At 36.7% G+C, this 18,370-nt stretch overlaps 1 protein-coding gene across 1 annotated transcript in view; it reads left to right on the top strand.

The window, feature by feature from the left end:
* Positions 1–966: 966 nt before the first annotated feature.
* The window catches only part of LOC148502868 (cytochrome P450 2A4-like), a 63,435-nt gene continuing 46,031 nt past the window's right edge, over positions 967–18,370 (top strand). Inside the window, exons 1-3 of the mRNA XM_088449260.1 lie at positions 967–1,146; positions 13,340–13,502; positions 14,961–15,113. Coding sequence (XP_088305386.1) covers positions 967–1,146; positions 13,340–13,502; positions 14,961–15,113 — 496 coding nt within the window. The remainder of the gene's footprint in view (positions 1,147–13,339; positions 13,503–14,960; positions 15,114–18,370) is intronic.

Raw genomic sequence — 18,370 nt, forward strand, 5'->3', positions numbered from 1 at the left:
GCACCCTTTAACGGTCAAGCCAGCTGGCCCTTTACTTATTACACAGGCGCACGCTTGGCACTACTTTGTTGATGCACGTGCGGCTACTGCGCACACAATTCACAAACACAGAAAATATATATTTTTTTTGGTTTGGACTGGAGTGTACTTTGGGGGTTACAGCACCCTTTAACGGTCAAGCCAGCCGGCCCTTTACTTATGACACAGGCGCACGTTTGGCACTACTTTGTTGATGCACGTGCGGCTACTGCGCACACAATTCAACAACACAGAAAATATATTATTTTTTTAGCACTTGGGGGAGCACCCCTGATGGACAGAGCACCCCCTGGACAACACTACAGCACCCCTTTAGGACTGGGACACTGCACAGGACTTTGGAGTGGACACAGCCCCTATGGAGAACTGACTGCACAACACAGTCCAGGAAGGCCCTATGGACTTTGAAGTAGTGGACACAGCCCCTATTAACAACAGCAGCACAGCACAACACAGCCAGCCCCTATGGACTTTGAAGTAGTGGACAACAGCAGCACAGCACAGCACAGCACAACACTACTCTGCACTACACTACACTACACTACACAGCCCAGCCAGCCCTAACTCCCACCCTCCCTCTTCACTGTCCACAGCCGAGTGAGAAAATGGCGCCGACTTGGGTACCTTATATAGGATCCAAAACCCGCGAGACTCGGAAGGCGGGATGATGACGTTTTGCCTCGATTTCAGATCCGAGTCAGGCGGGAAAAGTCGAGCCGGACTCGGATCGGGTGGGCTCGGGGGGGTTCGGCTTTCAGAAATCCGAACCCGCTCACCCCTAATGTATATAATAGAGAACTAATGGATTTTTTTCTTTATTGCACAATTAAACCACACCCACACATTTATTTTCCTTCCTGTATTGAAAAAGCACTGCATTAAGGCATAAAAAGCATCTAGATTCACCTGACAATTCTTTGAACAAGAATGAATCTCTCAGAAGATGTCTCCCTCCTCCTTACTTTCTCCATATCTTTTCTTATCCTAGTTATGAGTTGTAAACTAATCTGGAGAAGACGGAATCTACCACCAGGACCTACCCCTCTGCCTATATTGGGTAATTTTCTACAGCTAAACAAAGGTGACATAGTAAAATCTCTGCTGAAAGTAAGTGTACATTGGGGTACTACATTGTACATTGTATTGGGTATAATGCTGATTGGGAGCAACATATTCATAGGCTTGTCATCTTACTGATTCTAAATTTTAGTAGCTTGCCATTTTATTATAAAAATAGTTGTTGTATTACTATGCCTTTCCGCAGTGCTGTACAAAATAGAGAACACATACAAGAGCTCAAAGCAACTGCTAAACTTTAATACAATAGAAGATGAGACTTCCGGGCACAAGTGCTTACAATCTAGATGCTGAGAGTGATAAAGTTATCTATGAATGTTTTCATTTCTTTTAACTGCCAAATCTGTGATTTATTTTCTGCTTGAATTTGGCAAATACTTTGATAAATGTTTTTGATTTATTTATTGAAAACAGTTGATTTCTCTTTGTGGCGGAATAAAAACTTCCTATGTTGGCTGCTTCTTATAAGAAATCACTAGTAACAAGTTACTAGATGTGTGCTGACCCCTGTGTTTTGGTTTTGGCAAAACCATCCTCAAGTGTTTTGGTTCGGATTCGGTTCTGGCTCAGTTTTGTATTAGTTTAAAATCGATAAAAAATGATAACAAATTATAAAAACAGCTCAATTCTATTACTTTGATTCGTTTTACAAGCAATACAAAACCTGCATTTGTTTTTTAAATCCAAGTTCCGAATTGCGAGAAGACCCGAGCCAGGATTTGGTTCCACTCAGAACCCCAGAGTCATTCCGAACTAGGAGTCAATTAGACTCGGAACCCCTAATTTCGGGTATTTTCATATTTCAGGAAAACCAAACCGCACATCTCTACTTTATATAGGGGATTGTTTTCTAATTGTAACATATGATGTTAATATAATTTGTGTAATTATATGTGTGTGTATCTACAAGCATAATTCTTATATACTATGGACCTGATGCTTTGGACAAAGCTATTATTGGTAAAATATGCTAATGCCTTCAGGAGCCATTTGAAGGTAAGAGACATCTCCAGTGGCCTTGCAAATCCGGGTACTGTGTCTGAAGACGCAGCATCGGACCAACGTTGTGACCTTCAATCGCAATGTTTGCAGCATTGGCCAACTGAGTAAGCTGAAGCTTACTCAGACTGGTCATCTTCTATCGGTGCTATCTGTGTTCTGGCCATCGGGTTTACGCACATCTCTCAATCAGGCCTGATGTTATTGCAAAGTATATATTACTGTGTACAATAACAAAGAATAATTGTTCCAAAGTATTGCAGTAAGGGTGGGTACACACTATATGACATCTCGTAAACATTGTATAGTGCGTACATCTGATCCATAGTTCATGATGGTCTCTCTTCACATTGTCCTGTCGGCTTTTCTGCCCAGCAGATGGGGCAATGCAATTAATGATGTGGTGCAGTTACACGCAGCATGTAACAATACATCTCACCATTGTACACCTGATCGTGAAGTGTGTATGGTGTGAGCAATGTATCGTTACATCGCATTGCACCGTTGCTGCTTCACCCATACTATAGTGTGTACCCAGCTTAAGAGGCAGTGAATCAGAAAAAAATATTACATTATATGTTCACTTCCTAGGAGATAGAATGGAGACAAAACAGAATGCCTTTAATGTTTCACACCATTACAGATAATTCAGTAGAGGCTAACCTGTCACTTAGTGACATATTAGACATAACTACACTACACTTAAGATAACACATACATATATATATATATATATATATATATATATGTACTGTTTCAAGCGACTGTCTAGTTTCTATTTAGAATCCCCTATGGCAGTGGTTCCCAAACATTTTTGAATCACGGCGCCCAAGAGTATCAGAATTGTTTTCACGGCACCCCTAAGCCAAAAGTTTGATATTGAGAAATTCATTAAAAAATGTAGTAAAGTGAAGTAAATTGTGCTTACCTGTCATCCTTAGGTTCAGTTATGTGGTGGGGGACAGGTTTCTGCTTCTGTTTGTCCACATATTTACATTACATTGACCATAAATAATTAGATTTGGTGCTGGACAATCAACCTGAGGCACCCCTGCAAGTGTCCCAAGGCACCCCAGGGTGCCAAGGCGCACAGTTTGGTAACCACTGCCTTATGGGAATTTGTTTAATTTGCTGCAAAGTATACATCAGTGTGAATACATACAGTACCAGGTGATAAGCAAATAAAAGCAAATAAAATATCATATATCACAAGAAGTATATAAAAACAGTTCAGTGAATAAATAATCAGAATAATATATATTTAAAAGTACAGTTTATTGAAGAAAATTAATAGGCTATATATATTCAATAAATATGTGACAAAGAGGCTTATTACATTCCCTCTGGGTTTCTCTTGCAGCTCACAAACACATAGGCACACTACATGGTTGTAATTGATTTGTTTGTAGTGCTTGGGTGGAGGATAAAACACCATCAGTTCTTGCAGGTGAGTCGATCAATGTCAGCTAGTTTACAAGTGACTAGGCAATTAGTTCACCAGTAACTAGGTAGCCAGGTTTCATACTGACAAAAGTCTGCTGTGCTATTTATCATCTGAAAAATAAAAGCACAATTTTCGCAGTAAGAGATTGTTGATGTGTCATCTGCCAGGTGGCAATATCACAATGGTGTTATCAGGGGATTGCAAAAGACAGCCAGATCCAGCTGTCCACCCAACCAAACAGATGCAATGGTGGTGGAATGTGTTCAACACCACTATCAAGTAATAAACTGTTTCAAAAGCTGTAATTTGCAAAGGGGTTATTGCTAGGTTGTAGAGAAAGCGATAACAGCTGTCTGTGCCACGCCTGCTGATTAATTAAGCTGAGAGTTGGGTGTGGTCCAAAAAAGTTTTCTACTTTCTTGTGAAATATGCTACATCACCCGTTTTGCACAGAAAGCAATTTTTTTTTAAACTACTGGCTGCTGTAGTGCTAAAACCATGTGCAAAGAAGTTTTGATATTTGTGTGAATGCTAAGGGAAGCAAGATTCCTCTTTCCAGTCCAAACTTATGTGGAAATGGAACGCCACCTGAGCCAAATTGTCACCTAAGAGTTTGGCTAAACATCTAGTACCTATATACTTTAGCCCTGGATGAGGACCAGGCTGGTAACTATCGCTATATATAGTGATGATAACATTCTACTATAGATATTGCTAGTTGGACCCTTGTTCAGGCCTGGGAATTTGTTGCAACACAGATGTTTGGACCCCAGCACAGACTGGCAGATGGCCGATAAGCAGCTTGCCACTAGAACAAACCTTTCACATACTAAGAAAATACCCACTTTTAAAATGTCTATTCATCAATAAAATCAATATACAGTTATGTATAAAATATATATAGCAGACATTAACTGTTTAGAACTCATGATATTATCAGATCAAGAAATAAGAACTACAGTGTCCTACAGGCATAGATTAGATGGAAATTGCATTAATTCACTTGTGCATTTTATATAGGGACGTGATTGATCTGTCCATCTCCAGGAGAATCCAATTTATCAATGTTTCAATTCTGTGGTGTAGAGAATATAACAGGCTCACCAGGTCCTAGTGATTTTACTGTCACGCTACTAAGGAAACTGCAGGAAATCAGTAAAATGCATTAATTGTTCATCCATTAAAGCTGTTCTCTCTTATTAACAAGGATTTATATTAGAAAGGAGATCAAGGACTTTGAGCTGGAATACATTGTGTTAACTGTGGATGGACTGCCAAAACCACTGTGACTTGATGAACCTGTTAAATTTTCTACACCACTGAATTGTGGAACACTGATAAAGGGGTTTCACTTGGAGTTTGGTAGAGAAATCTTATCCTTACAGTATATTATCTGCTGTGGAATCCTGTTTAAATATTCTATGGCTGTTGATGCTATGTGGATGCACCTTGCGTATGGTGATACACAAATGTCAATGCACAGTACAAGCAAGATGTTTATGCATATGCAATATCTTCCTTTAATTGTAACAACACTAATATGCATAACAGTCGCTATCTTTATATCATAAATACAATATGAATTACAGAGCAATATATATATAACAGTATAACCTTATGTGAACACACACACCAATTTATGTGGTCCAACGCACAAAAGTAAATATTGTATTTAGAGAATATATAACATTATTATTACAAGTTTTACAGTGGTACAATACAGTTCAAGAACAGAGATCAGAGTTACAAACCAGTATACATACATTTGCATGCGCATCCTTCAATCCAGAGAGTACAGTCATCACCAGATGACTGGTAGAATACTGCTACCGGCCTCTGAATTCAGGGGAGCCTTATTTAATACAGTTAGATTATGGGTGTGTATAATGGCAAGTTGTGTTCCTTTCCATTGGTCCAAGGACGGGATGTCTCCAGTTCACTGGGGGTCATTGGCTGGCTAGAACAGTGGACGATGCCTAAGCTTCAGGCTGCAGTTTCATGAACTTTCCTCTAGGGTCTCTCAAAAAGTAGCTCAAGATCTACCATTGTTATATACTATTATTAAACATAAATCTGACATTGCTAATATCTGCTTGCCGCAATGTGCGACAATCTATTCGCATACATCAGATTACTGCTACCATAATTCTGCACAATATGATCCTAAACATGATATTAATATGTGGTTCCATCCCTGGACTATATGTATTGTGTGGGCCATGGAAGCTGGGATTTATATAATACATTGGACATGTAATATAAATATCAATCAAACTAATCTCTCATGGCCAGAAGGGGGAGAATTGTTACTACAGCTAGCTGGTATATTACTTGCAAAATCAAACATACTTGAATAACACTAGGATTAAAAGGAAAATTGTTCAAATTAAAATACCATAATGATTAAAAGTGGTTTTCACCAAATATATATAAATATATATATATATATATATATATATAAATATATATATTTATATATATATATATATATATATTTATATATATATATATATATATATATATATTTATATATATATATATATATATATATATATATATTGTAGCAAAGAGTTCATATGTGTTTGTATGTATACATGTATCAAATAGGGAATTTCTTGAATTTAATATACATCAAATATATTAGTTTGTTAGGAAGACCTGTTCAAACTGCCTTCCTATCTATGTCACAAAACAATGGACTGGCCACTCTTTGCACAGGTGTGTGTGGGTGATAGGTATAATTAAGATCACAATCTCAGTGTAGCAGACCTGGGGCAGTCATAAACTAGTTCATCCATTGTCCAGTAAGGGTCAGCTTATTTGTACATTAAACACAGGGAATGTTGGTGAATAGAAATTGCACATTTTATTGTTGCTTGAGCAGATAATATCCAACTTACTTTACAACTCCTTGTGGTATTATTGGTTAACCTATAATATGCCAGTTAATGTCAAAATCTGGGATATTATTGTATTTTTAATATTTTTGACTTTGACATCTGCACAAGTGAATGAATGCAATTTCCTCCTAAACTATGTTTGTGGGACTTTTTTGCAGGAACAAGCAAAATAAAATATATAATATTGTATAATATTGATAACAAAATCAAATACACAATACTTCTTCAATACCTATTTCCTTAATGGGAATTGAACCCCAATTAAACATATTTACAGAATTAAAAAGTTATAACATAATATATATTTTACATCAGTAGTTCTCAGCTTCAGTCCCCAAGTACCACCAACAGGTTTTTTGGATTTATTTAATTATGCACAGATGAGTTAATCTACATATATTTTGCTTTGTCAGTAGTAATCCCACCTGCTTCCAGAGACAGAAATCCTCAAAACATGGCTTGTTGGCAAAACTTGAGGGTTGAGGTTGAGAACCACTGTTTTAAGTCTAAGGGGGGTATTTATCAAAGCTGGGGGAGAGATAAAATTGTGAGAGATAAAGTTCTTACAAATCAGCTTCCAATTTACATTTTGCAGCCTATGGTTATAAAATGATAGTTAGAAGCTAATTGGTTGGTAAATTTTTTTACAATTTCATCTCTCTCTCAGCTTTGATAGATAACCCCCAAAGTTTTGATGCAGCTCTACCAGTTCACCATCTTCTTAAACTCCCATTATGCAACAAATGGGAATTTGGTGATGTTAACTATATAAAACCAAGTACAGAAGATAATTTTTTGGATCAATTCTCTTTACATATGATGAGTTCTGAGCACCTTAGACAATGTATCCCATTCTGAATCCATTTAGTATGGATGACTTCTCTAATCACATGTCCTATACCAAAATATCAGTGACAACATTAGTTCACCCAGAGTATTTAGTTGATCGCAGTGGAATTAAGAAAATGTAAACAGAAATCAGGTCAGTCAAGTCCTTGCATAAGACTGCAGCTGCTTGCTCCAGGGTAAATTGAATGTTGTGTAATTATGCATACAATTTATATATGCATAATCATATATACTGTATATGCAAACAAAAATCCACAAGGCTGGAGGTAATGTGAGTCTGGCTTATACAGTAACCATTATACCCCCATTTTTTGGCTTTGGATTTGGATTATTCTTTGTGTTTTTATTTTGAAAAACCACCCTCACGTGTTTTGTTTTTGATTTTGGATCAATATATTTTTTATAATTGTTAAAAACAGCTTAAACCATGTAATGTGGACCTGTTTTTTATTCCTACAGTGTTATTAAATTCAATCACATTAATTTCCAGTTATTTTTTACCACCTCATAGCTCACTATATTGTTCACAAATATTAGCCAAAGGTTACAGTGAGCTGGCTGACTATACAAAGCTACCGAGCAGTGGCACAAACATAGGGCAGTTTAAAAGATTATAGCACATCTATGAAACTTTGCCATACAGCAGTGGCAGATAGGATGGCAGTTTAATAAACTATATGAACCAATAGAAAGTTAGAAACCAAGAGCATTTTCATTAATCAATAAATAGATCAGAGGCTGAAGGGCAGTACAGGGAAATGGAGGTGAATTATGTATGTAGTGGAAAGCAGGTCATGGATTGATTAATTTTATTGATTGATTAAAAAAAATAAGATATGCTGATTAATTTTGCAGCTCTGCAGAGAAACTATTAATTTTCTTAGCTTTGCAACCCTTGTCAGGAATCCTTGGCTATTAACATTGTATTCTATTCTGGTTAAAATGTGTTGTAAATTAGTAATTTATTAGAACAATAACCAATATAAATGTTTGTCTTTGCAAAAATACCATCCCCAATGCCCCCCCAAAATACAGCCCATAATGAAAAATGTGCTGTAAGATGGAATTGTCTTTGTGATTATTTTGTATATTAAAAAGGACATGCACATTTTAACAAACCAAGCACTTCAGGTACTGCCACTTTTGTGTTTGAAGTGCTTGGTTTGTTTGGGCCCCCTCAAAACAAGCTACGAATGGGCTTAAGGCAGCTAACAATGTTGGTAATCTCTAAAATAGCAAGATGATGTCATTATCATCCTACTCTTCACCCTCATCAGTGTTAACATCATCATCATCATCATCATCATCATCATCATCAACATCATCACACAATATTAACTCATCTCTGCTGGAATCCACCATTAAAGAAGTCTCTGTAGTTTGACAAAATTGGTGGCAAAGGTCTTCCTCATGGAATTTGTGGTTCATTTTTATCATCATCTTTTCTACAATTTGAGGAAGTAGCCTCCTACACTGATTGCTCACATGCTGAACACTCACCTATGCTGAACAATCTTTCTCAGTACACACTGCACAATGACAGCTTAATTAAAGTAAAGTGACTTTCTATAAGTGGCATCAATTTGTTTTAGTTTCCTCCCAGTATTCAAAGGGACTGTCTGTAACTTATTTGTAACTTAAATAATCCTCTACCATTCTATGGATGATTACTGTATTAGATTGAGTCACAGTAGAGGTGTCAATAATTTTTGGCAATTATGTTAGGCCTGGCCAGATTCACTCTGTACCCTGAGTTGACTCATCCTCATCACCAGTGGATCTCTTAAGAATGCTTAGGTTTTTTTTCCCAGCAGCAGTAGCAGGAGAAACTGAAGCAGGAGATGTTGAGAGTCATGTGCCACTTGAGCTGACAACTTGCTCACAAGGAGCTCTTTGCATATCTGATCTGTGTTATTTGGAAAGAAATACATTACATATTGATAAAATTTAAATTTGTTGATGACCCTTTGATCCTGGTAATGCGGATTAAGAACTTCACCTACAAGTACAACATACTTAGTGGAATTGCTTAATTTCATCTTCTCCTTCAGTTTCTCTAGCTGCTTTTCCAGTAGTTTAACTAACAGAATGACCTGACCCAGGCTGGGAGTACTTTACCTCACTTCATAGGTTACTATTTCAAATGGTTTCAATAGCTTGCATAAAATGGAAAGTATTCCCCACTGTGTCATGGGTAGTTTTGTAGGTGTGAATGTACTGTATTTGCAGCCACTGCAATATTCTTCATGCAGTTGCTGAATGCCAAAAATGTCCAGAATTTTTTTGGGCCGCAGACAGCATCTCTTGCATGCCCTTGTAATTTTTAAAAATAAAATTCTGAAGCACCAAGTTGATTGTGTGTGCAGAACATGGGATGTGTTCAATTTCAACCAGTTGTAATTCTCTTACAATATTAGTTGTGTTAGGGGAAATGACAAATCCTAAGGAAAGCCCAAGCAGGATAAGCGATTTTGCTATAACATCCCTTAGTTTTTCACACAGATCAAAACTGGTATGACTCTTAGTGAAGCCGGTGATACAGAGAGTAACCTGCTTGTGAATGAGCTGGTGTTGTGTGCTAGATACTGCTGCTGTTGAAGGCAGTACAGCCACCCAGTGGGCTTTCACAGTCATGCTGTCCTCATATCTATGATTAAGTGGATATTTGGTACAAAAGGCATTTTGTAGACCACTGAATAGTTTTTTTAATGTCCTCGTACAGACAAGGAATTGCTTTACTGGTAAAATGGAATAAAGATGAAATTTGGTAGTGGGGACTAAGGACCTCAATTAACTGTCTAAAACCAGATGCATTAATGGCAGATATTGGACAAAGATCTAAAACTAGTATAGCTGTCATGGCTTAAATGATCCACTGTGCAACTGGATGGCAGCTTTCATACTTGTTTCCTCTGGCAAAGGATTGTTTTAAAGCCAGTTGTTGTTTGAAACTAGTACTACTAGTTTTATTGGTCCCTTTCTGGGATGAAGATTCACCCCCAGCAGCAGCCCTATCATGGAATGATTTTTCTGATGAATCCTTGATAGGGGAGGATCAATTAGCATTTGCAAATTGGATGCAAAAGAACTTCCTCTAATCACTAATGAGGAGATGGATGATGAAGGTGTTGGTGGTGGAGATTGCCTGAGCTGGAATCTAGCTGAGAGAAGGGAGCTAGCTGATGCTGGACTGCTTGTTATTATTTTACCAGATTTTCTGAAATAGTTTGCATCACCTCAATGCAAACGACTTAACAGGGAGGAGGTTCCTAGATGGTTAGAATCCATACCTCTCCTTAATGTGGCTTTACAAACACTACAGATGGCTTCAAAAACATTATCAGAATTTGGGTAAATATAATTCCACATATAAGATGTGGATTTTTTGGTCTTATACTCAGACATGACAATGGTTTCTTATCATTGGCAAGAACTTCTGCCACTGGTGACAGACTTAATTTCTACACAAATAACATCTGCAACATCAACATCCTCATTAACGGCACCAGCTACATAAATATCCCCCTCATCCTGTTGTACTTCCTCATTAGCATCCTCAATTTCTATGTCAACATTTTTACTTGTACTGCTCATCCCCACATTTGCAGATGGTACAGAATGATGGATGGAGGCTTCTCTACAAGTCCTATATCAGAAAGGTCAGGCTCACACATTGCACTTGTGGACACCCATTAGTCTCTCCTCAGGGATTTGTAACAAATCTGAAAACACAGTTTGTTCTACTGCCTTGATTTTAGTGATTTATATATTTTGACACCTCTTCTAGATTCTAAGTTAGAAGGTCATGTGAGGCAGCAGAAGATGCCTGACTGATTTCAGTTCTAGTACCATGAGTAATATAAAGGCCAAGGCCTTAGCCTTTCCTTTTCACTGCATGTGGTGTATGGCCTGTTGGCAAATTTATGTTTTTTGGCTGGAAACTTTCCTTTTATTATTAGAGGTGATATTTTTTTCTTTAACAATGTGAAATATTGTTTTGATTTCAGGTGCTCTGTCTTAAACCCTCTATGCCCTTGAGCACTGGCTTTAGTAGATGTTGAAGTACTAGTATTGTCATGACTGGCAGCAGCTGCAGCAATACTACTAGTTGCTGCTAATACTTTTCTATCGACTGATCGTGATCCATATTGACTCACAATGCTTCCAGTAACTATGGCACTGCACCTACTAAACACTATTGTTTAACACAGTGCTACTTCATGGCCGCCGAAACCCACACACATTTTAGAAAAAAAACAGTGTTTTCTATTTTAAACAAATGACAACTTCACACTGCAATTTACAGTTCTAATACTAACAGTGGCACCTAATGATCATTATTTTTTAAGTACAGTGCCTGAACAACACACACTTTTATTTTTTCAAACACTGAGATTCTTAGCTCTCTTAGTAACTGAATGTTATTTTTAAGTACAGTGCTTGAACAGTACACACTTTTATGTTTTTTACACACTGCAATGCACAGTGCTATTAGTATACTGGTGGCACCTACTGAATGTTATTTTTTACGTACAGTGCCTGAAGAACACACACTGATGTTTTTATACACTGCAATTCATAGCACTATTAGTAGCAGTGGCACCTACTGAAACTTATTTTTAAGTACAGTGCCTGAACCTGTACTGAACACACTTTTAGTTTTTTTTAAATATGATGGTTTGCCTAACACTGACACAGTCACAGTGGTGCAGACCACAGCCCTTCACAAATGATGATGACACTGAGTGTGACAAACAGTTGCCCACATCCTTTAATCATATAGTCACAGTTGCACTGCAGCCCACAGTCCTTCACTGATGAAAGACAATGACAGTCATGGTTTTTAAAGAAAAGATGGAAGTATTGTAGAGAGTATCAGGGTATTTTTTACAGAAAGCTTCTGGATAAGGCATGATATGTAATGATTAAATAACAGAAGAATAAGATCCAGGGTGCCTCTCTGAGGTTTAGTATTTTACTTTCTCTATACAGTATATTAAATGTTTTAGTAATAAGTATATACAATAATTGAATGTTCAATTCTCTCTAGTCAATGTCTCCATTCTTCAAATGCCCACATTATAGCAAGTAACTCCAGGTAACCCACATAATAGCTGAGGGAGAAGAGAATATTTTAAAGATATGTATAAGGGTACAATTTGGAATCAGTGATTGAGACAAAACAGCACCAATATTTTCATCAAAGGCATCCACTTAAAAAATAAATCTAATTTCAGATAAAGAGTAGAAGCAGATAAAAAGAAAAGAATCTTGAAGGACGAAAGTAACCAAGTGGCTCTGTTAAACAAATGTATTCCTTTCTGAGTTGAGACCTGGTTTCATCAGAGGAATATATATTAATAATGAAAGCATACTCTGGTTACTTAGTATTATGATCCTACAATGTTTATCAAATGCAAGTGGACTCTATTAGCTGTATTGAAGATGGTGGATCTGTATATTGTATTTTAATGTTAATTACATATGTTTTATAAATACCAATGTAGATTTCTTTGATTTTATTTTACTATTATCAAAGCAATACATCTTGTTTTTTATTGCATCACTCATCTCTTTTTGTTTGTATATATTTTGGAGGATTTGCCTCATCTCTTTCTGGATGCAGTAGTAATCATGGTGTATTATAGTTACATACAAGAATCTAACATCTTGATGTACTTCTTTGTATGAGAGAGAGTATAGTATGGATTCATGGTAATTATTAACCAGTACAATATATATGGCACAGTCATATATCAATGACTAATTCATTGCAGCATAATTAAGTAATATGATAGAAGGTGTAAACACTTGCTGAAATGTTTGATTCAGTTTGACCATACTGTAATATGAATCTCCAAAGGAATCTAATTCATTGAGATGAAACGCATTATCAAAATGTGTTACGTATTATAAAATAAACATGGTTATATAAAGTAGTCATGTTTCCATGTACTTTTAAATTAAACAAATGTTTTTAATTAGATAAACGATACACATTGACCTGACAATATTCACAATTTGAATTCAGTTAAGTGAGAAATACGGTGAGGTGTTTATGGTTTATCTTGGGTCCCGTCTGGTCATTGTGGTCACTGGATATAAATCTGTGAAAGAAGTCTTTGTGGATAGAGGTGATGATTTCCTAGCTCGAGGAGACATGCTTTCTTTTGATTATAGCTACAAGAATTATGGTGAGTAATCTGTCTTTATATAAAATGTAATAAATGCAATTTATAGATATTGAATACTATGTAGCCAGAAATTTCTCAAAACCAACAAGATATATAAATATAATATTAAACTTAAGTATAAAAATATAATTGAACAATAATATATTGAAATAAAATATAAGTAGAGATGTAATTATTATTTTTTATATAAAAATTACACACACCAGAGTGCTTGATAAAGAGTCCTGAGTAGACCTGAAATGTTGCTGTTTCTTGCACAAAATAAATGCAAGTACAGTAGATTAGCTTTCAAACTGTATCTAGTGTGCCATTCCTTTCTGCACATATACTGTATATACTGTATATGTTTTTTCCAGATTTCAGTGCTCACAGTGATTGCTTATTTAAAATATTTAAAAACAAAGATTTCTTGCATCTGCTCTTCCTCCAATCTATTTGCTTCAGTACTGCACACTTTCTACAAATAATAGGGTGAGACCGCTCATAGTGTAACCAGGGCCATAAAGAGTGCTGCCGGGCCCCGGTAAAGAGGGGGGCGTGACCTAATCGCTGGAAGCATGGCCACGCACCCTTGAAGAAGAAGAAGGAAAAAAACATTTTTTGCAGCACCACGAAACGGCACTGCACGCTGGGGAAGGGGCACTGTGAGCCCCTTAGCCCAGCGCAGAGCCAGAGGGGGGCGCGATCAGTGTGATCGCTCCCCCCCTCAGACAGGGGAGATTGCTGTGGCCGCTAGCAATCTCCCATGTGCTGGGCTGCTGCGAGGGAGGGAGGAAGGGGAGGGGGGTGGCGCCAGACCCGGGCCCCCGCCTGGCCCCTCTGGAAGCCCGGGCCTGGGTAAAGTGTACCCGCTCCCCCCCCTCTCAGCGCCCCTTAGTGTAACATGTACAGTATTACCAATTCACACTTAAATAAAACAGTGGTGTCAAATTTATGTATATTTTGTATAAAAAGAGAGCCCATTCTTATAACACTTTCTAGATCCTTAAAGCCAGATTTCCAAATTGCTAATTCACAATGATTCATGATCCACCATGATCAATATATGATATACATTATATGTATTTATAGTACTCATTTCTGTTTGTTGCAACATCCTTCTACTGTACTTCCTGTCTAAAAGTCTAAAACTGAACTTGCCTTTGCTGACAGATGCCCTGAGTGTTGGGAAGCATATAAAGCAGGAATGAATAAATGAATGAATGAATTAATGTTTTATGTAAACTTTCTGTTAGCATTTGTAGATTAAAAGTAATCAGAAACAGGGCTGCAACATGATCTATGGATAAAAAAAACAACAACATAGGGCAGTCTCCATCTTTAACACAAAAAGTAATTGCAGCTGTACTTCCACCAAGGTCAACAGTGGCCAACCCATAGCAATGTTTACTGCACACAACTATAATAATGAAAATAAGTTAGATACAATTCATACTGCATTTGTATTTCACAATTCAGGAATTGCATTTACAAGCAACATGGAGAGATGGCGGGAACTTCGCAATTTTTCCCTTTCCACAATGCGGGACTTTGGCATGGGAAAGAGGAACACAGAAGAACATATTCAGGAGGAAGCTCAGTGTCTGGTGGCAGAATTAAAGAATACACAAGGTTGGTATACAAAATCATGTGTTATAATTCAAATAATCCTCATATACACAAGAAAAATATTCATAACCCAACATCAAACATTTTTGAAAAAAAAAAAATTGCATATTTCAAAAATTGTGCAATACAGAGAAGACACATGTAAACAATTTATAACCTCAATATGCACATTGTCTATTTTGTGACTAAAAAAATCAAAAAGTGTGTGGAATGAATATATATATATATATATATATATATATATATATGTATTCCTGATTCAGAGTTGCACACAAACAGCATTGCTTGCATTGAAATACTGTAAATGTGGATCTTCATCCAAAATTACAATTGGTCACATTTATATGGCCATTCCACTCCTTTATATCCACTTTTGAAAGCAACCATCATTACTATAAATTCACATTTATGCTAGCCCTATCTCTGGTGCAAGAGCTCATTCCAAACTAAATGTATATCTGCACACACATGCCTGCAGATAATTTGTGATGAATTTGATTTATATATTTAAACACCTGCCATAAAAAATGAACTAAATAAAAGTAATATGGAAAAGAAATTACATAAATATTTAGGAACATAATTTCTTGGATTCTTCTTGGGGTTTATTAGGCTGTCTATTGTTGCTCATGACCAGCTGCTGTAGTTATTATTGTATAGCTGAGTATTCTGGTTGTTTGCATATACATGCCTTTATATGCTCTCTGCTCACTGGAGAATGGTCTCATACTTTGTGTTGATTGGTACTAGCTGTTTTAAGTAGTAGCATCAGTGGGAGTTCCTTGCAATTTGTAGCATTTCACATTAGCATTCTCACCCTCTTTGTGTTTTCTCTTGTGACTTTGATTCTGACCACTGTCTGTGACATTGTACAGTATGCACTAACTGTTTGTTACTTGGAATTATTGTTATCTGTGTATTCCAACTCTGCTATTTAAATGCTGCCTGGAACGGTCTCTACTTTATGAATTACATCTTGGCTGATTAGTTCCTGCAACCTCAACTCATTTCATTGTATGCCACCTAGACTGACCACTGCTTATAACTGCAACTTTACTTTAGTCATTGGATTATTTATTGCCACTACTCACCTTGTTCATTTATCACATCTCATTTGGTTTAACTCTGAATTGGATTTGTCAATGTTGTTTTTTACTGCTGGACTGTGCCCTCTGGCTGTATTAAGTATTACATGCTGCTGTCATCATCTGGTGCCTCTGTGTTGTATGTTTAGTTTAGTCATTAGGAATACCTAGCGTCTTGCCAGTAGTGAAACTGCTATTCATAAATTAAGACTACTTAGAGTCTAATATTTATTGATTTTCATAATTGATCAACTGCATGATTTTAGAGACAGAAATGAGAATTTATATTTTGAAAATATGTCCTTCTTTAATGAAAAATTATCTTTCAGTCAACTCTCAATGGGATTCATTTAAAGGTAATTGTAAATCCAGCTAGAGTGTGTAAAAATTCACCTGGAAAAATCATGCTGTGATACATGAAGTAACTTTTCCCTTCATGTACCTCCCTTCACTTTACATTTCCATTCTATAACCCATTCTAGATGACAGAGCTAGACTGATCTTCCTCTCCCATCAGCCTTCCTCCATTATTCATTCCTGTAAATTCCTTAACTGGCTCCTTTTTCCATAACTGCTCACCCTCACTTAGAAAACTCTCTAATGCTTACCCACCATGCAATACTGAAATGAGAAACACCCCTGTGTGCACTCCATCCACCCTTCAATATTGCCTCTCTTACTCTTTAATAACCTCCTCTCACTCCCATCTCCAAGACTTCTCCCATACTACTCATCACCTATGTAATTCCTTGCATCACCCTAACAAACTCTACCCAAACTTACAATTCTCTCTATGCTTACTTAAAAGCCACCTCTTAATGCTGACCCTCCCAATCCCCTCCTAGGGCCGTGTGTCTATTAAATCTATATCCTCCCTCTTCAAAGTAAGCTCTAATGGGAAGGGTCTTTCTGTTTTTTTTGTCTCATGTCTGACTATTGTCTCTCTTGCTCATGTCACATGGATACTAGTGTTAGGGGTAAATTTACTAAGCCTTGGAGAGAGATAAATTGAAGAAAGATAAAGTACCAACCAATCAGCTACTGCTATTTTTTAAACACAGCTTGTAAAATGACAGGAGCTGATTGGTTGGAAGAGTGCTTAAATAATATGGTAACAGAGAGAAAACAACCACTCTGCTAATGAATTACTTGGACTTTTGCTGCTGCAGATAGACTGTGTAGGTTCAAGTAGCAAGAGATTAGTTATAGTCCCAAAAGAGCCACAAAAGTCTCCAGAAAGGTCAGGGTTAATCCACAAGTAGATTATACACATTGAGGGCATAAGCAATATCAGGTATTGAAACAATCTGAGGTCTAGCAACTGGTTATTTCACAAAGGGAAAGGTAATGTCAGGTCTTCAAACAATCCAATTTCTGGCAGATTTATTTTGATACAAAAAGCATACATTAAAGAAAGATCATAATAGAGATTTTACCAGATAGATATTTTGTAATATAGTAAAATATTATTGACTTGTCAACTTGCACCAAACCAGATTCCCTGCCTAGATCAGCCTCCTTATTGAGGACACAGACACTCCAATAGTACCAAAATGTTTTGAGAAGAGGCTATTCCTCATGGCAGTGTAGAGGGGTCCTCTTTAAAAAATGTCTTTAATACTATCACTATACAAGTACTTCCAGTTGCTGTGAGTTACTTAAACTGGAAATAATACTATGCTTCAAATATGTAAACAAGATAACATAAGTACATCTAGATAAAAATGTTCAAATTATATATTTTTCCTATTAGATCACTTACTGGGTACCAGAGTTTAGATCCAATCCTTGCAATGTTATGATGAAGTGTGGGCTGACCAGAAGTCTACACTTGATTACATGTGTAGAGCATATTCACTTCTGTTGTCCTATCCCTGTCAATTATTTCTTCTTGGATACTCTTGATGAAAACATTTTGTAACCTTTGAGCACAAGGTGATCACTATTTTTTTTCCATTTGGCTCAGGCATTTATTGTCTTTGCTGCAACTGTTTTTCAGGAGTACAGATTGACTTATTGATACTCCATTGAGCCATTTCAAATGGTGCTCACTATCAATAGGAATGTAATTGTTTGAGTCTTTTGGATTATTACGGCACATACAGTGGTTTGTAATGTATTCTACTTAACATAGATTTTTAGGTTCAAAACATTAATGCTTCCTATACTTATACT

This window comes from Taudactylus pleione, unplaced genomic scaffold, assembly GCF_031769625.1.
Source record: "Taudactylus pleione unplaced genomic scaffold, aTauple2 ptg000481l, whole genome shotgun sequence".
Classification (NCBI taxonomy): Eukaryota; Metazoa; Chordata; class Amphibia; order Anura; family Myobatrachidae; genus Taudactylus; species Taudactylus pleione.